The sequence below is a fragment of the Aspergillus candidus genome (genome assembly GCF_002847045.1).
Source record: "Aspergillus candidus strain CBS 102.13 unplaced genomic scaffold BDW47scaffold_5, whole genome shotgun sequence".
Taxonomy (NCBI): Eukaryota; Fungi; Ascomycota; class Eurotiomycetes; order Eurotiales; family Aspergillaceae; genus Aspergillus; species Aspergillus candidus.
In genome coordinates, this window is record NW_020194010.1 from 49114 (window position 1) to 73048 (window position 23935).

Consider the following 23935-nt stretch of genomic DNA (forward strand, 5'->3'; position numbering starts at 1 on the left):
CAGAATCTCGATTGCGCCGGACTTACCTTGATCCGGGCGTCTCTCCGCGGGATCAAACCAAACAATCAATTCATCTTCATCTCTCTTTCTCCTTCACTTGTCTTCTCCATTTCACTGTTTTTTGCTTGGTGTTGCTGGAGTTCTGCCAGTGCTCCCTATTCTTCCTTCATCCTCTCATCCCTCCTTGACTTCAGGTCTTTGTTCTGTGTATCTATCTCTCCAGACTCGCTATACCCCGCGCATTGCTACCCAGCTGTGAATCAGTGAATGGCCGTTTGCCAGAGCTGTCGAAAATGGCGATGAGAGCAAGACAAAAGATCCGTGCTCCACGGAAGGTATGTGTGCATAGTCTCTTTGTCCTGATGGTCTCTTGCCGTATTTCAGGCAACCCCGCGTTCGCCACCTGTCACTCCACCAAACCTTTGACGATGTCCCCTACCGAGCTCAACAGCTGACCAACATGAGCAGGGTCTCGCATCGAGTAAAGGGGACGATTTCGAGGCGAACTGGCAAGCCTTATCGGGCTCGTTAAAGAGGATCCACACGAAAGATGCCTCCGATCTCTCCTTCGAACAACTCTACCGAAATGCCTACAACATCATCGTGACCATGCGGGGTCACGACCTCTACGAACGGGTGAAACAACTGGAGCGGGAATGGCTGGAAACGGAGGTTCGGAGCTGGGTGAATGCCGCCATCTCGCCCAGTCTTTTGTTTGCCCAAGATGCGCTGGATATCCAAGACCAGGCAAATGAACGGCGAGCGGCGGGAGAGAGGTTTTTGGCCGTCTTGCGGGAAACATGGGAAGACCATCAGCTCTCCATGGGAATGATTACCGATGTTCTGATGTACATGGTACGTATCGATTGTCCTGTGGGCAGACGACCCGCAGCCCGCCGGACTCCGTTGACTTTCTCTCCGTAGGATCGCGTAGTCGTGGCGGATCACCGAAAACCATCAATCTATGTTGCGTCCATGGCTTTGTTTCGAGATATCGTGCTACGGTCTCCGGTCCGTCCTGACACGAAGACGACGGTGGCCGATGTACTGGAGTCGACGGTTCTCTTTCTGGTCCAGTTGGAGAGATCCGGCCAGATCATCGAGAGGCCGCTGATACGGCACTGCATTTACATGCTCGAGGGACTTTATGAGACCATCACCGAAGAGGAGTCATCCAAGCTCTACCTGACCAGTTTCGAACCGGCATTCCTCGAGGCCAGTAAGACATTTTACCAAAAGGAGGGCCAGCGTCTGGTGGAATCGGCCGACGCGGCGACATTCTGCAAGGTAGCGATGGAACGGATCACGGAGGAAAAAGAGCGCTGCGCTTCGACGCTGTCGACGCTGTCGGAATCTAAAATCAAGGAGGTCCTGGACAACGAGCTCATCAAGCGGAACATCGCCGAAGTCGTCAATCTCGAGGGAACCGGGGTCCGGAATATGCTCGATCAAGACCGTCTGGATATCCTACGCAGTGTGTACGTCCTCAGCTCACGGGTGGACAGCAAGAAGGCGCCCTTGACCGCGGTCGTTCAAAAGTGCATCGTCGACATGGGCCAGGAAATCAACACCTTAGCCACCGCCCCGGCCCCGGCTCCGGAACCAACAGACAAGAAAGCAGCCAAAGAGAAGGAGAAGCCGATGAACCAGCAGACCACGTCGGCGATCAAATGGGTGGACGACATCCTGGCTCTCAAGAAGAAGTTCGACGCCATTTGGGTGGACTCCTTCATGTCGGACCAGGTGATGCAGAGCGCCATCACGACCAGTTTCTCAGACTTCATCAACTCGAACCCGCGCAGCTCCGAACACCTCTCCCTATTCTTCGACGAAAACCTGAAAAAGGGCATCAAGGGCAAGACCGACAGCGAAGTCGACGCCCTCCTCGACAACGGCATCACCCTCCTGCGCTACATCAAAGACAAAGACCTCTTCGAAGCCTACTACAAGAAGCACCTCTCCCGCCGTCTGCTAATGAAACGCTCCGCCAGCATGGACGCCGAGCGACAGATGATCTCAAAGATGAAAATGGAAGTCGGCAACCAATTCACGCAGCGTCTTGAATCCATGTTCAAAGACATGACCATCTCAGAGGACCTAACCTCCAACTACAAAGACCACATCCGCAAGAGCGCCAGCCAGGACAGCAAACCCGTCGACCTCGAGATCAACGTGCTCACGAGCACAATGTGGCCCATGGAAATCATGTCCAACACCCGCGACGAAGTGCAACTCTCCTGCGTATTCCCCCGCGAAGTCGAATCCGTCAAGCAAAGCTTTGAGCAATTCTACCTCAGCAAACACAGCGGCCGCAAACTCTCCTGGCAAGCCAGCATGGGCACAGTTGACATCCGAGCGACCTTCCAGCGCCCGAACGGCAAGACCCAGCGCCACGAGCTCAACGTGTCCACCTACGCGATGATCATCCTCATGCTCTTCAACGACGTCGCGCCAGGCGAATCGCTCACCTTTGCAGAAATCCAGAGCCGCACGCGCATCCCGGACCACGATCTCATCCGCAACCTGCAATCCCTAGCCGTGGCGCCCAAGACACGAGTCCTCAAGAAGGACCCCATGAGCCGCGAGGTGAAGCCCACCGACCGCTTCTTCTTCAACCACGAATTCCAGAGCCCGTTCACGAAGGTCCGTATTGGCGTCGTCAGCGGCAGCGCCAACAAAGTCGAGAACAACGATCAGCGCAAGGAGACGGAGAAGAAGATGAACGAGGAGCGGGGGGCTAGTATTGAAGCTGCTGTTGTTCGAATCATGAAGTATGTCCCCTTCCTTCCCATTTCCCTTTAGAAAAACACCCTCCGCCCCCAAAGCAATTTATAACTAACTAACAAACCACCAGACAACGCAAAACCCTCCCCCACTCAAAACTCATGAGCGAAGTCCTCGGACAACTCTCCTCCCGCTTCGTCCCTGACGTGAACATGATCAAGCGACGGATTGAAAGCTTGATCGACCGGGAGTATCTCGAGCGAGTGGGTGAAGATCCCCCAACGTATGGATATATCGCTTGATTTACCATCTTCTTTTTCTTTCCTTCATCATCATCTTTCCAACTTTTCTACATGTCTATTTTTTGTCAAGTTCCGACCACTTTCTACCTCTTTGGCGTATTTATCTTATTTGGGCGCGGGGTTCTGGGTTGAATTGAATTTAGCGGTGAGGGAGGGCGCAGGTAGGGTAGGGATTCACTATGGGGTGTTGGATTTCTTTGATTTCTTTTTTCTTTTTTTTGATGGGCTTTTTATCTAGGGATGCAGATGAATGATTATGAGACTTCACGTATTGATTTTCAGTAGGATGTACATGAGGTGTTTGAGTAGGTAGTACTCCGTAATAAGTAAAGCCAAGTCTATTGAACTCTATACAAGTGGTAGGTATACTATATATAAACCATACTTTAGCACCATACACAGGCAAACACCCAACCCCAACCAAATAAATATATAAGAACTCAAAACAAATAGGTAAATCAATGGATATAGGATATATAAAAGCCAAAAAAAGTCCAAAAGAAACATTATAAAACCTCGACCTCCCCCCTCCCCCAAGCATCCCTCACCCCCTCCCACCTAACAACAGCCACATCCCCAACATGCATAGCCGTCGCATAGATATCATCCTCGCCCCCATCAGCAGCAGGGACCACAACACGCACCCCATCCACAAGACACCTCACGAAAACAACCTCCTTCGTCTCAGGCGCCTGCACCATACTCGTACCGCCCGCATTGTCATCCAACCTGCGGAGCTGGGGCGGGAAGGAAGACAGGAAAGACGAAGCGTAGTGTTTGGCGAGGAGGGATTGGTGCGCGTGGAGGAAGGTGAGTTCTTGCGGGGAGAGCGGCGCGGCACTATCTGGGTTTGAGGGGGTTGAGGGGAGAGGCGGGATGGAGTCCTGCGGGTGGGGGTCATCGATTTCGTTGTCGTCTTGAGGGGAGGATGGGGAAGGACCGGGCGAGACGAGGAGCAGGTAGTACATGCTGTGTTTTGAGAGTTTGGAGAGACGGTGGCGGAGGAGAGAGCGGACGAGGTATTGGGTTCTGGAGAGGTCTGTTTGGAGGATGGAGAGCTTGAGGTTGAGGGTGGGGTTGTTATTGCTGTTGCTGTTGCTGTTTGTGGTGGAGTAAGGGTCTGAGGAGGAGGCGGCGAGGTCTTCGATTGATTCGATCTGTGTCACATAGTGTCAGACTCTGGAGAATAGTAATCATGATTGTAATTGAAGACAACCTGTCGTCGGACTCGTTCCATAGTCCGATCCATTAGGCCAGCCGGCCATGGTAGTAGCTCCGAGACGCCGCGCTCGGCGATCCAGAAGCGGGTGAGGAGCTGGTGGTCGAGGGCTGTGGATTGGGGGGTGGAAGCATCGGGCTGGTCGACCGAGGCGAGGATGTCATCGATGTCCATGGTGGGATGTCTGCATGGATTGCATGGATGGGAATGAACGAGGTGGAGATCGAGAATCGCGAAAATCAAAGAAATTCGGCGGAGAAAGCGGAGAAGGATGATGCCTCAGGCTGTGGATAGCTTATCGGCGATAAGCGCGTTTTACTAAGCTGCGATCTACTCTAGTTGGAGGTCAAAAGTTGATCTACTAGAACAAAGTGAAATGTCCAAAGTTGAATTCATATCCATTCCAACAAAGGAAAGGTCTTGCTCCAGTCTCCCACGTCGGGACAACCATGGCGGTTCTATGTACAGGGTTGCGCGGACACTGAGGCATATTAAACCGTCTCTATCAGACGGTCCAGCAATAGCTTCGAAACCCGCTGCCACGCACACATGGTGATTATCGTCGATTCGACGAGCCGTACACGTATGTACTTCGTACGGCAGGACTCTTCTCCCTCGCAGAGGTGTACAGAAAGGGGGGAGCGTGGATTAAAAGACGGTAGGGGAAAATAGAAAAAAGGGAAAGGGGAAAATTCCAAGAAAGGGAAGGCCAGATGCCCAGGTATCGTAAATCGTCCGATCGAGGCCGGAGAAGAATCACGTAGGAAACTCGTTTCAAAACATAGGAAAAAAATAGGGTTGAGAGAGTGGCTGGGGGTCGTTAGGTCGGGTTCTTCCCCGTCGTAAATTCGATGCGTCCTCTCCAAGGGAGGCGCGTTCTTTGTCGTGTCGTCAAAATATGGAAATCTCATCCAGCCAACCGAAAACAAAAGGGAAATAAAACACAAATCCGAAAGTGTCAAGCGAGTGGAAGGGACTGGGGCGGGCCTGCGCTTCTGGTAGGCGCGGTTGGGTTCCAGTTCCCACGAGTGTTTCGAAAAATGGAGCTCTGTTCATCGCCCGACTGGTGAAAACGGCGGTGGGTCTAAGTAGGGTCACGCCCGGGACATCCTACATCACCAGATCGGTGGCTCAATAAGAAAGCATGCGCCGTCCTGGGCTGCGACCTGCCGCCGGGCTTTCAATAAACGGTGATCCCAGCAGACGGCGGTCGCTGGGGGGATTCCGGCACCGGCCGGTCGGACTGTCCTCCATCTCCGGGGACTGTTGGCCAAAGGCAAAGGTCTGCGCACGGATCAACTTTGATCGCTGCTTGACCTTGCCGAGGCCGCGCTCGCAGGCGTGTTCGAACTCCTTGGCGTTCATCTCGACGTAGTTCTGGGGATAACACAGGGATCGATGCTCCGAAAAGAACGCGCTGTACCCACCCTCCAGGATGTAGAGGTCGGGATACGTCAAATAGGGATAGTGGTCCACGTTGAAGGCGCGATCCTGGTGCCGGATGAATTTGGCCATGATGGGCGCGCGGTGCGCCGAATACTCGCAGTGCAGGATGAGCGCCGTGCGCGGTTTGGGACTGGTGAACAATTGTGCGGCCAGATACTCCTTGTCGTTGTAGTTGACCGCCCCGTTGATGTGACCTCCCTCGTACTCGTACTCGAACCGGCAGTCGATCACCATGACGTTGTCGAACCGGTCGTTGTACTTGCCGTCCATCACCTCCACCAGAGTACCCTGGCTGATCCGCGGCAGGGAATCAGACTGGTCCTCCGGGATCGAGTGCGGCAGCTGTTGGCTAGGGGAACTATCGATATCGCTGATCGATTGTAGGGGTGCATTTGTAGAATAACTAGCCTGTTTTGGGGTCATCACTTCGTCGGGGCTCTCAAACATACTCAAGGACCGGCGGCACTGGTTCTTGCGGGGGCGCATCAGAGGGTGGGAGCTTTTGCGGATGGACGCGGCAGAGGGCGAGGCGTTGCCGCGATGGCTGCTCTCGCGACTCAAGGGCGGTCGCAGCCGTCCGTGGGCGACCAAACCGCTGGAGGAGTGGTTCCGCAACATGGGCCGCTCGCGCTGTGGGGATTCGTGGAACATGTCCTCGAGGGACGCGGACGTGCTGAGGGAGGATTTGGCGGCCCCGCGGCTCTGAAACCGGAAGGGGGGCGCTTGGCTCTCGGGGGCCGGTTTCGACATGCCCAGTTGAAACGACTGGGCTTTAGTCTTGGCCAACGAGGGGCGCAAGAACGTCGGACGCTTCCTCCTGCACGTACACGCAATTAGACCCATGCCCACACGTCTTCCTTTTTTCCAGCCAGGTGTTCTCTTACTCTAGACCATCTTTCTGGGCCACCAAGGGCGAATCCTGCAGGGCGGAGAAGGACGGTCGGACGGGAGTGTCCATGGGCGAACAATCCAACGTCGGGGAGTGGATCTCGACGTCGGGGGCGTTGAAGGATGGCTTGTGGGGTAGCGGGGACATGTCCATGACGTCCATTCCTGGGGCTGGTGAGGATGAGGGGAGCGGAGGGGTGGTCATCGGCTCTTCTATATATACGGGTTAGCCCGCGGCCGGCGAGGTCGATCGAGGTCGCTCTCGGGATCTTACCACGCATGTTGCCATGCCCAAACAGATTCGAGGAGAACAAAGACCGTCGTGGCGTAGCCAGTTGGGGGCTAGTTTTGGTCAGCGCGGGGTCTTTCAGAGATGATGTCCATGAAGCGGACAAAGGAAGTCTTCGCGCACAGCCAGGCACGGGGACAATGACAAACCTTTGATCGATGTGGAAATTCTGAGACAAGTCGGCCGCCAGACTGGCCGTTGGAGAGGAACCCCGAACCGGTTTCACATCAAAGTAGTCGGCGGAGGGTCTCTTCATGGACAAGTCTTTGAAGTTGAAGTGGCTGGAACCGAGGCCGCCCATGGGACTATAAGTCGGATACGACGTCGGGGCGTCGGGACGGAAGCAGTGGCCAAAGAGCATGGAGGGCGGCTGCATGGCGGCCAGTGGGGAGGAGTGTTCCATGGTGGATGAGATGATCGGTGGCCTGGATTAATTTCCCGGCCGATGAACGCAATGAACCAGTGATGCAAGGCACGAGCAGAATATTGCGATGTTGCAGCTATCTATCTGGCATATGCTACAGTGGCCGATATGCAGGGGACTCTTTTTGAGTTCACGGGGAGGATGCACGCTCGCAGCTGAAGAATCGGCCTCTCTCAGGAATCTCTCTCTCTCTCTCTCTCTCTCTCTCTCTTTCTCGTTCTCTCTCCGTCTGGAGGATTCCAAGCGCCGAGTGTTGAGACCCAGACTTCCTCGGTGCGGAGAGGGCTTCTAAAATGCCGGTCTCCGTCTGGGGCGGATTTCGAGTGGAGAAGGTGAGGGGGAGAGAGATGACGGAGCGGGGAACCGGCGTCTAAGGCACCATGACCGGCGCTTTGAGGGAAATGGTCGATATCAGGTTTATCCACGAACGGGGAGAGGTAGGAGGAGAGGTAGAGGGGGCAGAGGGAGGGGCTACTAAGATCAACGGGATGATTAGCCAGTGGTCCCAACTCTTACGACCTCCGTCCGTTGCAGCAAATAATCAGGTGCAGCAAGCAATGAGTAGGGGAGAGCAGCGAGCAGCAGGGCTGTAGACGCTAATGCATTGGAGGAGAAATTACCGATGCGAAGAGAGGACTGCGGAGGAACCGGGCTGGGTGCAAGTCGGAAGAAGATCTAGACACCCAGCATGAATGAAGCGGGAGGCGAGGTCTTAAAGAAGATGAGGAGAATGGATTCGCGAGAGAGAAGAGGAAGAGAGAAGAGAAAGAAAGAAAGGAAGGCGAGACAGAAAAGGTGAAGCTGAAGGGATGAGCTTGTTGCAATGGCAACGCCAAAGTGGGGAGGGATCTCCAGGTTGCGAGAAGAGCTTAAGCGATCCCGTATGGATGGTGTATGTTGTATAGTAGTACCCGGGTATGTGGTTTACAGATCTCGACTGCAGAATCGGAAGCACTATTGATTCAACCCTGATGTTAGTTGATTTGGAAATATTGAAACGAGAGACGAGAATGCATCAGTAAATAATAATAAATGAATACTAGATGAATTGACCCGATCGAGACCAACTTGGGTATATTCTTCGATATTCTATCAAATGAAGCAATACGGTATGGTACAAATACTACAGGTACAGTACAGACAGAAAGGTACCTCCTCCATGCAGCAAACCACTAAGTCAAGCAGGTACCAGTTCCGTTGCCCGGACTCCCTTGCCGCCCTCACCAACGCTAACCTCGCTGCTCAGCAACCCTTCGCCTATCACGCTGGGGATCAGTCTCCATCGTGCCTGTCGACTTCTTTTTTTCCTTCTTGTTCTGGCTCTTTACCTGATTCGTTCGTCATTCCTGTCGTTCCGGTTACTGACATCTTTATTTCAATCAATGATATACAGGTATTTCTGACCGGTTCACCGTCTGCTATGGAAACCAAGTCACCGCTGGATCCGAGGAAATTCCGTTCAGTCCACTCGTCGTCCAACTGACTCTCCTGGCATATGCGAGGTTGATACATCCCTTCTCCAATTGGAATAGACTCATATTGACCCTGGTGCCGGAGTTGAGGTTGAACCTTTCAACCGGAATAATGACAGAAATCATCACGGATTGAAATACATAAAATACAATAAGATAATACTGGAAGAGAAAATGAAATAAGATAAAACCAATAATATAGAATATCTTCCGTGTGTGCCGATTGTTCTTGTCCTGTTCCAGCAAACGACCTATCATCCTCTCATAAAAAGATGAAAAAATACAGATCGCATCTAATAAGAATCTCCACCGACTCCACCAAGTCGGGAAAAAGAGCTTGTCCGGTATTGGTGTCCCAGGGAACGAGAATCAAGAACGAAATAAAACGAAAGAAGAAAAGAAAAGAAAAAAAAAAAAGTGTCATCCGTAAGGTACGGTTTCACCCCGGCCTGCTTTCCTTACTGCCTTTCAAACCTGGGATATAAAATCCCCGATGCCCGAACCTGTATCCGTATGGAGGACGGAGGACACCCTTCATTCACGACCCCATCCCACATAACCAACAACCACATACCTACTTCAGGTATCCCCAGAAATCAAGGCATCGTTGCCAAAGGAAACTAGTTCCGATCCTGGATAGGCACTGGTATAACCCAATCCAGTAATCTCTGCTGAACAGCTGGGACCCGCCCACACATGCCCTAGGTGCCGAATTATGGACATGGCTTTGTACGGGTCAGGACTCTCGTTTATCTTCGCCTACGATTTCGGATCGACGGCGATGGACGGTGATAGCCTTTCTTTCCACGAGTTTCCTCCTCTGGGCGACTTAATTTAGATGGTTGCTCGAGTTCCAAGGCCGTCTACCGACATTGTTGAGCACTGTCCTCCCGCTGCGCTGTTCCCCAGACATGCATGCATCGCTGCCCTTACCTGGATAGAACCATCACTCCTAGCTAGGGAGGATATCCCTTTCAAATGCCCTTTCTGCTGAAGACCTGAAATGGAATATTAATCCCTTCTTGATACGATTGTTCATCCTTTCTTGATCATGATTGTTAGGCCCCGCATTGGACCGATCGGTCTCTCCACCTTCCTTCGACAAACCCGTTCGTTCGACGAAAGGCAGGTTTGTTCGGACTTCCGTTTGATCCGGACAAAACCGCAACGTCACCCTCACGTTGGCCAACAGAGCAAGTGGGAAACTGGGTCCAGTCGGACAATGACCGTACGACTCCCCGTACGTAGGTACTAGTTAGATGGAGCAAATGGCTCGCGTCTCGCTGAGGCTGATCGATCGGCTCTCGCTCGATCGCACATCTTGAGTCAGAATGACCGAGCCTCACATCCATCTGCACGTGTGTGGCCGAGCACGGCGCCAGCCCTCGGTTTTCCATTTCCAAGATGAAGAAGAGGATCCGCATCTTAGTTCAATCACCGCCACGACTGGCCAGAACTAGGAAGCTAGTTCGAGTCGACGCCGGCCGAGCTGGCCTGGGCATTCATTCAGCTCGGAGCTCCAGGCGATCGCGGCTTACACGCCCCATAGTACGGAGTAGTTAGTTTGCATTATCTTATCCTTCCCACTACGGAGTAGATGGAACCGCCTCTTTTTTTTCCCCCGACAATTCAATATTCATCTCAGCTCCGCCACAAATGGGGATGGGCCTGAGTTGGCGAGATCCCACTCGGGTCTCGACCTTAGTCTAGTGCCGCTGGCGCCAAACTAGCTGCCAGCCTATCTGCAGCCTGATCCTACGCGCCCGGGCAGATGCCGTCATTCTTCCGTCGGTATTACGCAGATGATCTTGGCTGGCACAGCACTGATGATCGCTCTCTTGTTTGGATGGTGGTCCACCGTGTCCACCAGCGCATGCGATTCTCGCGGCGGGTCATCACCGTGCGATCACCCACAACATGCGATCGGGGACGGAGTCCAGGCTGGCTGGGCAGAATCCATCGTAGGCGCCGGACTCTACTAGTACGGTCGTATCTCGGGGCGCCCGATCGCGGAGTGGGGAAGAGACGAGGAGGATGCGACAGGGATTGTGATCCTTCGCAGGAGCCGCCGTGACGTGACTGAGACCGCAGATTGACCGACGGACAGATTGGAGTGTACATCGTAGATAGGAGTCCCTCTTCGGTTTCTCAATCAATTGATACCAGCGATCCGTGATTTTCTCACAGATACTCAAATAGCATCCTCGTTCAACCAGTGTCTACCCAATCCGCTTGGCAGTCATCCATGAACAAGTTACTAAATACCGAGACTCGGTGCGGGGTACACCGAGCAACCAGCAATCTAATTGGAGAATGGAAAGCCCCCTGCCCTGCTCTCCATGAAACTATATTTGTTGGCGGCGCGAAATGTGAAACCGGTTGTTTCTAATCCAGTCCAGTCCATCCAGTCTTGATGTGGGATGTCCAGGTGATGTCACACTGAGAGCGGGGGGGGATTTGAATCCTGCTGGTCCGGATCTAGAATCATGTATGTATGTGTTGTCATTGTGATGATGGCGTGGTGAGCAGGTGGCAGGCATAATGCAATGACCATAACAATAACAATAACAATGGGGCTGATTGTGAGGAGATGAAACTACCTGAAGGAGAGAAAGGTAAACAAACCTGTTGGATTTGACGGTCGGAGAGTGACACGACTGCTGTGCGTGGTCCCGTGACTCCATCCTTGTTCTTCTACTACTACTACTACTACTACTACTACTACTACTACTACTACTACTACTACTTCCATCCATCCCATACTCAATAGTCAATACCGAGTATATCATCCTCGCCAGTGGAAACCAACCCATTCATACCCCTTCGACAATTATCGATCTTTCAAATAATCCAAATCGAAAAGCTTCATCCCTCATCAATCCTGAGCATCTTACTGTACATCCATTTGCACAATCAACTCCATAATAAACAAAATTCACCCCTTCATCAACATCCAATACATACTAACAACTAAGCCATACAATCGATAAGCACTAACCAGCCCACCACTCCCTTCATTAAACTCTTCCTAGTGTCACCCTTAGTAAATATCCAAATCCAAAGCAGGCAGTCAATAATCCACCCCTTCGGTGAATATCAATCAATAGATTGATCGGGCGATAATTTTGACTTTACGTCCCTCGCCTTCCCCACGGCGATAAGGTTTGGGATCGATGTATATCCCCAGACTTTATCTTATTTGATCTTGGATTTTTCTGCATGGGGTGAAAGATCCCACGGGGAAGATGTGCATGAAGGGGTGGATGGATGGTCCTGCGTTCTTGATCTAGGGTTAAGGGAGGGGGGCCCTTGTAGGGGTGTTATACTTGTCTATCCCTTTCTGGACTTTACCTGCTTGGGTAATGGTCGACTGACTGATTTGGTTGATAACTTTATTGCTTAGCGTATGGATGATATGCTATGGATTGAGGTGTTCGCTCCATGCGTCGTCTGAGTTTATTGACTGGGTCTGGATTGTATGCAGCTACGGTACTTACTACTCTGGACTGGCACCCTGTCGTGGACGAATTCGTATGGTTATTTACTTACATACAGCTGCTGCTCAACTACTGCTCAGACAATATATATCTTGATGGACGTTCAGTCGTATGATCTCTAAGTCAATACACATCATACCAGTAACATACTCATTGAACAATACATCACTAAATACTCCAATCAACCCTATGCGCAGAATCAACCTTAACCATGAGATCCAAATACCTCCTACCACAACCAACACTAGAGCCAACCCAAAGCCACTACAAGCCCCATAAAAACAGCCTTGTGTTAAAGTTATGCTCTGCAGCTCCAGGAATGCAATGCCACCCCACACACCTTACTGCCTGCAGATTCCTCCCCCTCTCTAGGGAGATCTCCCTGGGTTTCGCATTAGGGTTCATTGACGTTGGGGTGGTCTTTGAGTTTCAACCTGGACCAGCTTGAATTGATTGAACTCGATCAGAGCATTGGTGTCTACATTGGTATCAGATGATGATAACACCATCGGAGATCTCTCAACAAGGTCAGTCCATCCCCTAAGAAGGCGCTGTATCCATACACCCTACATGATAACCGATATCCAACACCTTTGCAGGAAACCCCTTCATATCTCACCCCAAAAATAGCCAGACACCCCAGGTGACAGCATACCATACCATGCCCATCAATCCCGCCACCAGAGCACTCGCATTTTTCAAGTCTTCATCCCGACCCGTCATTCCATTCCAGTCCATTCTACCACGCCCCGCTCGATCAAGCTCGGCAGGTTTATCCGTCCAGTACTTGCGAGCCACGTACCCAAAGCGATGTCATTCTGCAGCGTCTGCAGATTCCAAGGGGAGAGAAGATGGCCCAAGCTTTGTCTTAGCTTTCAGTTGGGTATGTGTCTGTTCTGTGCCTGAGACATTCTGGTGGAGACACTATTGATTTGGAGTAAGGAGATTTGCAGATTTTCTTTGTATGGTAGGTAAGACATGGGATTGGTTTTTTGGGCATTTGTTAGGTTGGGAATTATGAGGTTATGGTGTGAGATACTGGACCATCATGTCATGCTGGGTTTGTCTTGATGGGTTACTGGCTGAGCGGGCGGTGGAGGAGGGCATTCTATTTGATCCTTCTATCCTGGTAGTTGAAACGAATGCTGTATCTTGTCTGGAGGAATGAGAGTGATCTTGGGGCATAATGTTTAATGAAGATGTATTATGGTTATGCTCCACTTATCGATAATCAGGATATATATCTTCGTTATCGTTATCTTCACGTGCACTCGATTTACATAACCACCATAGCATATACCAGGCAATATGAAATATACCACATGATAGACCTAACACAGCTTTCTCCAATATCCAATTGAATTTACTTCTAACTTACTCCTCAAAAAGACCAAAATGCGACATGATGCGAAGCAATTTCCCCAAAGCGGTCAGCCGCTCTTATCAGATGGCGCTAACCCAATCAGGAAAATATCATAATTTTTCGCTCCGGCAGAATCATTCAATGTCACTCGACCGAATCACCAATTGCCTCTCAATTGGCTTCCCCATGTACAGCCATTGAATTAACCTCCATCCAACACATCATACATACACTGAGGGAATCAACGACCAGAAAAAGTTCATCCACAATGCCCCCCTTCGGTGCATCCAAAAAGCGGCGCCGCGAGCTCGCCAACGTCAACACCCAGCTCGTGGAAATCTACGAAGACCTCGCTAGCGAGAAAGACGAGATCAGATTAAAAGCCGCCCAGGCGCTCGTGTCGCAGTTCACGCCGGACAAGAACGCCTCGGACGAGCTGATCAAGAAGGCCCTGCAGCGGCTCTTCCGCGGCCTCTGCAGCAGCCGCAAGGCCGCGCGCATTGGCTTCTCCATCGCGCTGACAGAGATCCTGACGCAGGTGTTTTCCGCGAAGCGGGAGGACTCGGATGTCTCTGTGGCGGGTGTTATGGGGATTTGGGAGTCGCAGTCTAGTTCTTCGGGGAGTGAGTCTGGTCAGGTACGTTTCTCTTCGTTTTTTTTTTTCCAGAGAGAGTATATGATGAAGGAATGGTGTGCTCATGATTGATAGGAACAACGGGATCATGTCTTCGGCCGTCTATTCGGCGCAGAAGCGATCATCAAGTCGTCGATCTTGTTCAAGCCCCAGGTGCCGTTCACGGAGTGGACCAAGCTTCTGGATCTGGTGTTCGGGCTGGCCAACAAGAAGCCGTGGATCAGAGAGGAGTGCGGCTGGATCATCTACCGCTGTGTCTATGAGCTGTCGACGCAAAAGGCCGAAGCCAAGTTCGTGGAGAGCGCTCTGGAGCGCCTGTGCTCGAACGACCTCGCTCGCACCCCGGAGGGTGTGTCCGTCTGGCTTGCGGCCAAGGACCTGTTCCCGCAGGTGAACTTCCCCAGCAAGGTGTGGAAGCATGACGATCCACTCGACGCCAAGGAGCGGAGCAAGCTGGCCAAGGTCATGAAGGAGTCGTCGGCCGTTGACCCCGAGGAGGAGAAGCAGGGCAAGCCCAAGTCTTCTGGGGTGTGGAACTCGAAGCTTCATTTTGCTTGGGATGCCGTCTTGGCTAGGTTGGCTGTTCCCACCAAGTCTAAGGGGTCGCGTCTGGGTTTCGCGGACTTCTGGGTTGAGGTTGTCGATAGTGAGTACTCTATAATCTCAATTCACACGGTGGATATGGTAGATTGTGAGTGAGCTAACAAACTACGTCTAGACGGACTATTCGCTTCCTCCTCTTCGGACGAGCGCAAATACTGGGGTTTCCTCCTCTTCGTCAAAGTCATCAACGAGTGTCCCCCAGAGCAGGCTTCTCTGGTATTCACCAAGAACCTCGTCGGCTGTCTCACGAACCAGCTCGCCGTCGAGGATCGCTTCCTGCACCGCATGGCCGTGAAGGCGACCAAAGCCCTGCAAACGCGCGTCTCCAAAGAGCCCGCCTTCGCCGCAGCCTCCATCAATGGCCTCCCGGCAAACTTCGACCAGATCACCAAGACGAAGACCGTCGAGAAGATGGCCGTCGAAGCCAACGCCGACGCTCTGCGCCAGATCGTCCCGCGGCTGGAACGCCTCATCGCGTCCCCCGACACAACCGACGTCAAAGCCGCGGCGTCCAGCCGCCAGTTCCTCGCCGGCCTGCTGTTGAGTATCGTCCGGTCGCGGGCGTCAGCCAGCGACGCCGACGACGCGCAGGACGTGCTCGAGCAGATCCTCTTCACCTTCGTGCGCTTCGCGTACTTCAGCGCCGCCGATGACGCCAAGTCCGGTGCCCAGCCGCCCTTGACGCAGCAGACGCAGGAGCTCTTCCGCAGCAGGATCAACTCGTGTCTGAACAGCTTGATCGCGCAGCAGAAGTACGCTACGGATCTGCCCTACGCGGTGGTGCGCAAGATCCGCGACGGGGCCAAGTCCGGCGAGTACGGCAAGTTCATCATCGACATGGACGAGACGCTGCGTGAGTCGGTGAAGAGCGCGTTCAAGTCGCTGAAGAAGCTGTTCAGCATGGTTAGTCTTCACCAATACATCAAAACCAAGAAAGAGACGATATCTAACTGCGTACAGGACAAGAAAGAAGACGGCGGCATCGACGCCTTCAAGCTCCTCTACTCGATGACCATCCTGCAGGTATACAACGGCGACGCGGACGCCGTGTCCATGCTGGAGGAGCTGGATTTCTGCTTCTCGAAGATCTTCAGCGACAAGAAGTCCAAGAAGGAGGAGAAGTCGGACGCGACGGATGCGCTCGTGGAAATCCTGCTGAGTTTCGCAGCCAAGCAGTCGCAGCTTTTCCGACGTATGAGCGAGCAGGTGTTCGGGGTGTTTGCGGATAAGGTCACCGAGAATGGGCTGGATTCGTTGATTTCGGTATTTACCCTCCCCTTATGCCTTTCGCGATACAAGCGAGAAACTCACAAATGTAGATCCTCGAAGCGAAGGAAAGCCTCGCGGGACAGCAAGAAATGTTCGACCAGCAAGACGAGGAGGGCGACGAGAACATGATGGACGTTGACGTAGACGCCGACTCCGACGACAGCGACGTCGAAGTCGTCGAAGCAGCCTCAGGCTCGGACGCCTCAGGCTCAGACGACGACTCCTCCAACGACTCCTCCAACGAAGAAGACCCCGAAGTCGCCATCTTCGAAGCCAAGCTGGCCGCCGCCCTCGGCACACGCCGCGGCGACGAAGACCTCGCCGCAGCCGACGACGACTCCGGCTCGGACTCCGACATGACCGACTCCGCGATGGAACAGCTGGACAACCAGCTGGTGAAGGTCTTCCAAGCGCGCCGCGACGCCAACAACCACAAAAAGGACAAGAAGGACGCGCGCGGCAACATGGTGAACTTCAAGAACCGCGTTCTCGACCTCCTCGACATCTACGTCAAGAAATGCCACACGAAGGTGCTGGCTCTCGACCTCCTCCTCCCCCTTCTGCGCCTCACGCGCCGCTCCTCCGTCAAGCAAGTCTCCGACAAGGCCGCTGCCGTCGTGCGCGAGTTCGCCAAGCTGTGCAAGGGCACGGCCGCCGTGCCGCGCGTGGACGAGCTGGATCCCGTATGGGATCTGCTGCGGTCTGTGCATGCTGAGGCGTCGCACAGTGGGCCGGCTGCTCATGCGGCTGCTGCGAGCCAGGCGAGTTTGCTGCTGGTGAAGGTCGTTGCCGCGAGTGATAGACAGGCGCTGGGCGGTGTGGTTGATGTTTATGGGGAGACGAGGAAGAATCAGCTGTTGAGTCGGAAGAGCCATGTGCAGCCTTCTTTCTTTACGGATTGGAATAATTGGTGTGTGTCGGCTAGCAAGCAGAAGGAGTGATTTGTATATAGTAGCTAGTTGTTTATAGACTGTATTGTCAAGTATATTGTATTTGAATATTGTGCTGAACTATGCGGTTACATGTACACCGAATGGGATTGATGTAGTGCTGCTATGGAGTGAGTATTGCCCCACCCCTTCAGCAGGAATATATTCATTCCCTCGGAATAAGCCCAGACCAAGCGGAGACAACTTCTTACTATTTGCAAATATCCCGCATACGCGCCAGACTGATGTTCTTGCAAGGACTGCCTGTGTGGTGGTAAGCGGAGGATAATAGATACGATATATAAGTATCTCGACAAACATCTTCATAATGTACCGAAGACGAACACGAAGACTTCTCTGAACTATAGCCCGGGCCAATCTCTACTTCACTATACAATATGGCATCACGAAGTGTCGATAGGAAATATGCAGCATGTAGATAATATGTGCAGCAGTCTAATGTAAACACCAACTCGCTCGCAAGTCCAGTCCCATGAAGTGGGCGTTCGCCCTCAAAAGCACCCACCAGCACAGTCAGTATGCACCCGCAAAGATAACTCGAAGACGTATCAAAACACAAAGACCGGAAAGAAAGATTAAAACCCCTTAATATACTTATGCTCCCCCAGCGCCAACACCTCCAACCGCATCCCCACCTTAACGACGCCCTCCTCGCGCGGAGCGCCCAACATCCCAAAGCAAGGCTTCCACTTGATACCCTCGTCGACGCGACGATAGCTGACGAGTGTGTTCCACGGCTGCGCGGGGTGTTTCTGCGCCGAGTCTGCGTCCACGTTGGGGACCTGGCAGCGGGCGCAGCGGGCTACGATGTCGATTTCGAGGCCTCCACTACCCTTACTGGTGGGTGTAGCGGTAGAACCACCCGGCCCAACCAAGCGAACCAGCTTCCACACGTCCTCCGACCAGGGAACGCCACCTCGGACGACGATATTAGGCCGGAATCGCTCGATGGGGATAGGCTCGACGAGTCGGGCGTTGAGGTCGGCGAGGGAGGACTCCGACGCGATGAGCACGGGGTGCACGTCGGGGAAGTTCACGGGCTGGGAGCGGCCGAGGAGATGCGGGGCGCCGTTCCCTTGGGCGATGCGTGGCGTGGGGCCCTTGTAGACGAGACGGACGGAACGGCCGAGGAAGGAGGAGAACGGGGCGGTGAGGGCTGCGCTGTAGAGGTAGCCGTCTGTGAGGGAGCCCCAGATTTTGACGCCTGTTGCGAGGGTGGTGTTCGCGTCGAGCCAGGGTTGGTCGGGGCGTGTTGGGATTTCAATTGGTGTGGTGGTGGAAGGGCCGGCGATGGAGAGGATGAGGGTGGAGGAGTCGGGGCTGAGGGCGGTGTTGATGAGGGTCATTTCGGGGATTTGGCGGATGGTGAGGAACTCGAGAGTGGTTGCGTCGACGAACATCCAGCGACGGTCGAGGTCGAGACCTTGAGCTAGGAGCTGCGTCTGCTGGACTTGGATGCCGCGGCAGGATTTGACGGGATAGATCCGGAGAGAGACGATCTCGGTGGGAGGTGGCAGGGGTGGTGCACCCAGAGGGAGGTAGTATCTGGTCCATTGGCGGAGGCGTGGGAAGAGGAAGTAACTTGCCGAAAGGGCGAGTAAGATTGCGACGAGGATGGGCGCCATTGTGTGTGCTGAGCTGCTCCCTGGGGGAGAGGAAAGATGCATGAAGAAGTAAGAAGGTCAAAAGTGTGGGGATTTCATTGATGGTTTGGATGATCGATCGAATGCCGAGGTGGGTCCTTGTTCTTCAGGCGCCAAGACTATTCTTCATGGACTTGGACTCAATGCAATAGGATCGGGTCATGCAGATTGAATAGGTCAGACAGACATATTAATGATATACTGACAGAGACAGCCCAGATAATCCAATTGAGGGAGAACAATCTCCGACTCCGTATATAGCCATTGGTGATGCTATTATATAGATCCAAGTAGTATGCAAGCCCCAACCACCAATGAAACGCCAATCCAAAACCATAAAAGAAAGCAAGGCTCATCATCATGACAGAAAAGAAAAAGAAAAAAAAAGACTCATCGAGAATCAATCCACGACAGAACCACCGCCTTGATCATCGCGACCGCCACCTCCCTCCCCACCCGCACATCCTCCTCCGTACAGCTCGACGGAACATGCAAGAAGACCACATTCCGCGATCGTCGTTCCCGCCACGCAAGTGCCAGACTCGTAAAGAAGATAAACTCACACAGGTAGCGTCCCGCATCCGTCGACACCCGCACGTCGGCATCCTCCCCGGCGAACCCCTTCCACAGCGCCAGAAACTCATCGTCCGGCGGACGGGGGCAGCACCCTTTACCCACCCGACGGTGACCATCGCCGTTGTCGTCCTCGTCGTCGACGACACCCGCCTGCAGCATGGCGGGCACCTGCATCTCGCGCCACCTCCGCTCGCCGTCGTCGTAGCCACACTGGCCCCGGTTGTCCGACATGTGGTACGAATCGCGGTGGGCGCGCGTCTCGATCGAATAGTAGCCCCGGGTGGCCGCGATGCCCATGTGCACGACGATGTCGGGCTGGCGGCCACCGTGAGAGTCGGCGTACTCGGCTAGGAGGGCGGGGATGGCGGTGCGAACGGCCGAGTAGGCGACCGGGATCGGTGCCGGGTGGACGGTGATGGAGACTTTGCGTGGAGTAGAGGTGGTCTCTCCTGCTCCTCCTACTCCTCCCGCGGTGGGGAGGTCGAAGGAGGTCGGCAGGGAGGAAGCGACGAGCCAAGAGGCATTGATGAAATTGGTCTTAAATGGCTGTTGGATACCGTTTCATGTGCATGGATTAGTTCTCCGCTTTAGATGGGATTGTTTCAGGTCCTGATCTAGTCTGCGGGGAAGAAGGAAAGGGGTGTGCGTACCCCGAAGCCAGTGACGAGCACGGAGATCTCATCGGAGCTGGTGGATGGGAGCGGCGGATTGCTGGGGGGTTGAGCGCGGGGTAGAGCGCCACTTGGGCCGTAGTCTCCCATTGTGGTTGATTTCAAGGAAAGCAGGAGAGGTCGAGCAAGGTTATCACGGCGGCGTTAGATTTGAACAGACAGCGGAGACAAGAGAGAAAGATATAGGCGTTTGGGTAGAGATTGGGGGGAAGATTGGGAGACTGAGGAATGAAGAGTGAAGACCCAACTGGCCTGCAGTAACAGCGCATCCGCATCCGGTTTAGCGGTCACGAGATCCTCTCTTTTTCTTTCTTTCATTCTCTTGATCGATTGATATTCCACTCGATCTTGATGATGTGATCTCCCTCTCAATCTGTCGGATCATGGTATATATTCTATCGGTTACCCCCATCAGACAGGTCCAATTTGATCTATAACTATCCACCAAACCATCCATCCCGCCGATCGTCAACGCCCAACCCGCATGGCGACTGTTCCACTATTCCCCAACCATCATCGCTAAACCCATTCGAGCCGGAATCCACCCTCCCTACCAGCAGCGGGATCCTACTATGCCATTTCGGGTCCCTAGCAGCCGCCGATCCTTACCCAGCGGGCAAATCAGACACAGTCCCGTCGTCTTCGGTTGATTTTCCATGGGCCCCTCCCGCTGCCACACCGGACAACAGCTTTTGCCAATTGGAGAAATTTAAGCGGTCAATCGGGGAAGCCAAGAACCAATTAGTCACGATGAAGACAGGACTTGCTCGCTTAGACTTGTTCAGCAGGGTCGGATAGATCCCGACCGTATTGCGTATTGCGTGTTGCCGTATCCCCGTATTCACTATTCCAAGGGCCTCCTCCAATCAATCGAAGGATGATGAGCCTATAAGCCCCGGCCTGGACGGGGGGAGGAGGGACTCTATGGCACCCGGGTGGAGCGGACGAGGGACGAGCTCAATAAGACTCGCTATATATTCGAGCTTGCAGCGCTATCCCGTCGCGATGGGATCTCGTCTCCTGCCTCACGCCGTTTCTTCACGCTTTCTTTCTCCGGACATTCTGGAATCCTGACCACCAGCGGAATTCTTCGCCCAACCGGTAGAGTTTAAGCACAGCGATGGCGATTATCGCGCAAGTGCTGGAGAACCCGCACCTGCTGCAGGGGTTGGCCGTCACCCTGCTGCTGGTCGTCGTCTCCAGCTTCTACCGAGAACTGGCTGATGGCTTACCGTACCGGAATATCCCCATCGTGGGGACGAGCGGATGGAGGCTATCCAACTCCAAGGCGAAGCAGCAGTTTGTCTCTTCGGCCAAGGAGATCATTGCATCGGGATTTGGCCAGGTATGCAACAGATCTTGCGCCCTGTCTTCACAGGGGGAGAACGGAAGACAAGCCTGCGATACTGGGACTGCAGACTGACATTGATTAGGGCAAGCGCGTGTTTCAGATGATGTTTGATCATATGCCGACGGTGGTCTTGCATCCCCAGTTCGTCGACGAGGTGAAGAACCACCCGGATCTGAACACCACCGAGGCCATCAAAAAGGTATGTCCATGGAAAGGCACCGGGGCACGGGCCGGGACGGAATCTGACAGCGACCACAGATGTTTTTTGGCGCCAAGATCTCGGGTCTCGAGGCCTTTGAGGGCCTTGACAAGGATGGCATCCTGTTGGAAGTGATCAGCAAGAAGCTGACCCAAACCCTCGGTAGGGACCTATACCCATGCTCCGGTAGTGTCCCCGCTGACTGACGCTTTCCTACAGGCCAACTTACGATCCATTTGTCCCAGGAGACGGCGACCGTGATGAAGGATTACCTCCCCGAGTCTGAAGGTAGGAGGACTCATATCCATTATGGGTATGACACCGATTTGACTGACCGCACCCCTATCCAGAATGGAAGTCGTTCACCTTCGCCCAGGAGATCCCACACATGGTGGCCCGTCTGTCCTCGCTCGTGTTCCTGGGCCAGAAACTCTGCCGGGACACCGAGTGGCTGGATATCTCGGTCAACTACACCATCCACGGATTCATGGCCGCCCGCGACCTCCGGCTCTGGCCGTCCATCCTGCGCCCCGTAGTCCAGTGGTTCCTCCCATCGACCAAGAAAGTGCGCGGAGACGTGAGACGGGCCAAGGAGATCATCCAGAAGGAGGTCCGCACGAGAGAGCTGATCCGACAGGGCAAGCTGGCCGAGGAGACCCCGCGCACCCACGCCGACTGCCTGGATTGGATCGACGAAGTCGCCGCCGGACGCCCGATCGACGCGACGCTCGCACAGATCGGCTTTTCCATGGCCGCCATCCACACGACATCCAACCTGCTGACCAACGTCATGTATGACCTGACGGCCTACCCGGAGTTTATCCAGCCGCTGCGGGATGAGATCCGGCAGATCGTCAAGGAGGATGGCGTCTTGAAGAAGACCAGTCTGACCAAGATGAAACTGATGGACAGCGTGATGAAAGAGAGCCAGCGCGTGAACCCGGCCAGTATCGGTAAGTCTTTCCTCCTGGGAACTCAACCTCTTCCCACCCCCACCCCCTTGCGGACGCTGACCCCGGCCCCTCCCTCAATTAGTTCTGTTGAACCGTCTGGCCATGAAGAGCGTCGTTCTCTCGGACGGCACCCACATCCCCAAGGGAGCCAACGTAACCGTCTCGACCCACGTCATGCACGACAACGAAGTGTACCCCAACGCGCAGACCTACGATGGCTTCCGATTCTACAAGAAGCGCCAGGTAGCAGGCAGCGAGCACCGGCATCAATTCGTGACGACGAGCCCCGAGCACTTCGGCTTCGGACACGGCATGCACGCCTGCCCCGGACGGTTCTTCGCCTCGAACGAGATCAAGATCATGCTGGCCCACCTGCTGATGAAGTATGACTGGAAGTTTGCCGAGGGACCGGAGCGTCCGGCGTCCATCATGCACGGCACGGAGGTGATTTGCAATCCCACGGTGAAGCTACTTTACAAGTCCCGACAGCCGGAGATTGATTTGGCTGCGTTTGGGGAGGGGTTGGTGGAGTGATGTCTCTTTCTTTTTTTCTGTCATTCGTCGGTGTATTTCTTCCCAAATTTTCTTGTTGTTTCTCCTTCGCTGTATGTGCGCCTTATCCAGTTAGTGCGTGATAGTCATGGCATGTTCGAGGTACCTCGTCTTCAGTCTGAGTCAATAAACAACCTCTTTCAGACCGAGTCAACAAAATAAACAAGTAGCGTGGCTGGACCGCCACGGACTGTGGAAGAGGGAGTAGGAGTGGAAGTGGAGTGGGGGATAATGTGCCATTCAAGACATGGACGCTGCCGAAAAGCCCAAAGACGTAAGGAGCTTTGCACAGCTTGTGCAAGCATGGATGGGAAACCCCTCATCGACTACTCACAGCCTTGTCTTGATATATCCCCAGCCCGTGGTAAATCCATACCGGGAGAAATCATCACCTAGTACAACGTACCGCGAGGCCGAATAGACCTACCTGATACTTACACTCTGTACAGGGAATGAAGAGAAAGCCCTACCATATGCAAGAATGCAAGACTTCACATGCAGGCATCAGCCCTTCCCAGCCAGCGGTAGCGGTACCTGTGCATACCAGCAAGGAACGACGCAGTCCGTTCGGGGTGACCGGGTTCCGGGGATGGATGGAGCGGGATGGATGGGGTTGAGATGGGGCGCCGACAATCCATGCCTTATGGGGAGAAAGTGCAAGACAGGTAGATATTTTTGGGATTGAGGGGGTTGGGGTCGATCCTCGGGTGATGGACTTAGACATATTGACGAGAACGAGGGACCCACGTTGATATTGGGGATATTCTTTCCTTAGCACCCGGTCTCCATAACCTGAAAGGTAGGTAATAGGTATCTTCTGCACTATGACTCCCACGGTTGTTGTTGTTCCTGCATGTATGCGTTAGAACTAGGATAGTATGAACCCCTGAGCTACCGCATCTGTTGGAGT

The 23935-nt window shown here is 53.7% G+C and overlaps 7 protein-coding genes across 7 annotated transcripts; 3 read left to right on the forward strand and 4 right to left on the reverse strand.

The window, feature by feature from the left end:
* Nucleotides 1-97: 97 nt before the first annotated feature.
* Nucleotides 98-3278, forward strand: BDW47DRAFT_99622 (cullin family protein). Its single transcript, XM_024820907.1, has 4 exons — nt 98-335; nt 469-855; nt 925-2771; nt 2855-3278. The coding sequence occupies exons 1-4, from the start codon at nt 294-296 to the stop codon at nt 3024-3026; spliced, it is 2448 nt and encodes an 815-aa protein (XP_024675184.1). The 5' UTR covers nt 98-293; the 3' UTR covers nt 3027-3278.
* Nucleotides 3279-3532: 254 nt separating this feature from the next.
* Nucleotides 3533-4419, reverse strand: sld5 (putative GINS DNA replication complex subunit Sld5; the record flags this gene model as incomplete). The annotated part of the gene is made up of 2 exons (XM_024815910.1): nt 3533-4183; nt 4243-4419. 2 exons carry the CDS (start codon nt 4417-4419, stop codon nt 3533-3535), a joined length of 828 nt encoding a protein of 275 aa, XP_024675185.1.
* Nucleotides 4420-4652: 233 nt separating this feature from the next.
* On the reverse strand, nt 4653-7503 carry nimT (putative tyrosine protein phosphatase MIH1). The gene is made up of 4 exons (XM_024820908.1): nt 7018-7503; nt 6854-6921; nt 6576-6792; nt 4653-6508 (listed from the first exon to the last, which is right to left on the reverse strand). The coding sequence occupies exons 1-4, from the start codon at nt 7269-7271 to the stop codon at nt 5377-5379; spliced, it is 1671 nt and encodes a 556-aa protein (XP_024675186.1). The 5' UTR covers nt 7272-7503; the 3' UTR covers nt 4653-5376.
* A 6299-nt stretch (nt 7504-13802) lies between these two features.
* On the forward strand, nt 13803-17071 carry BDW47DRAFT_133643 (DNA-directed DNA polymerase POL5; the record flags this gene model as incomplete). Its single annotated transcript, XM_024817887.1, has 5 exons — nt 13803-14261; nt 14334-14904; nt 14977-15764; nt 15822-16124; nt 16181-17071. Exons 1-5 carry the CDS (start codon nt 13893-13895, stop codon nt 17069-17071), a joined length of 2922 nt encoding a protein of 973 aa, XP_024675187.1. The 5' UTR covers nt 13803-13892.
* A 408-nt stretch (nt 17072-17479) lies between these two features.
* Nucleotides 17480-18729, reverse strand: BDW47DRAFT_99634 (MOSC domain-containing protein). Its single transcript, XM_024820909.1, has one exon. The coding sequence runs from the start codon at nt 18703-18705 to the stop codon at nt 17656-17658; it is 1050 nt and encodes a 349-aa protein (XP_024675188.1). The 5' UTR covers nt 18706-18729; the 3' UTR covers nt 17480-17655.
* A 131-nt stretch (nt 18730-18860) lies between these two features.
* On the reverse strand, nt 18861-20155 carry BDW47DRAFT_64990 (putative pyroglutamyl peptidase type I). The gene is made up of 2 exons (XM_024819524.1): nt 19950-20155; nt 18861-19845 (listed from the first exon to the last, which is right to left on the reverse strand). Exons 1-2 carry the CDS (start codon nt 20058-20060, stop codon nt 19114-19116), a joined length of 843 nt encoding a protein of 280 aa, XP_024675189.1. The 5' UTR covers nt 20061-20155; the 3' UTR covers nt 18861-19113.
* A 935-nt stretch (nt 20156-21090) lies between these two features.
* Nucleotides 21091-23007, forward strand: BDW47DRAFT_122748 (cytochrome P450; the record flags this gene model as incomplete). Its single annotated transcript, XM_024815911.1, has 6 exons — nt 21091-21315; nt 21404-21520; nt 21580-21682; nt 21740-21808; nt 21871-22473; nt 22556-23007. 6 exons carry the CDS (start codon nt 21091-21093, stop codon nt 23005-23007), a joined length of 1569 nt encoding a protein of 522 aa, XP_024675190.1.
* Between the last annotated feature and the right edge of the window lie 928 nt (nt 23008-23935).

Bases quoted from the DNA above. Each gene is read 5' to 3' on its own strand.
- BDW47DRAFT_64990 (XM_024819524.1), bottom strand. From the start codon at position 20,060: ATGGGAGACTACGGCCCAAGTGGCGCTCTACCCCGCGCTCAACCCCCC. The intron at 19,846-19,949 runs GTACGCACACCC...GGTATCCAACAG, and splicing joins TGCTCGTCACTGGCTTCGGG to CCATTTAAGACCAATTTCAT.
- BDW47DRAFT_99622 (XM_024820907.1), top strand. From the start codon at position 294: ATGGCGATGAGAGCAAGACAAAAGATCCGTGCTCCACGGAAG. The intron at 856-924 runs GTACGTATCGAT...TTCTCTCCGTAG, and splicing joins CCGATGTTCTGATGTACATG to GATCGCGTAGTCGTGGCGGA. The intron at 2,772-2,854 runs GTATGTCCCCTT...ACAAACCACCAG, and splicing joins GCTGTTGTTCGAATCATGAA to ACAACGCAAAACCCTCCCCC.
- BDW47DRAFT_99634 (XM_024820909.1), bottom strand. From the start codon at position 18,705: ATGGCGCCCATCCTCGTCGCAATCTTACTCGCCCTTTCGGCAAGTTAC.
- nimT (XM_024820908.1), bottom strand. From the start codon at position 7,271: ATGGAACACTCCTCCCCACTGGCCGCCATGCAGCCGCCCTCCATGCTC. The intron at 6,922-7,017 runs GTTTGTCATTGT...GACCAAAACTAG, and splicing joins AATTTCCACATCGATCAAAG to CCCCCAACTGGCTACGCCAC. The intron at 6,509-6,575 runs GTAAGAGAACAC...GTGTACGTGCAG, and splicing joins GCCCAGAAAGATGGTCTAGA to GAGGAAGCGTCCGACGTTCT.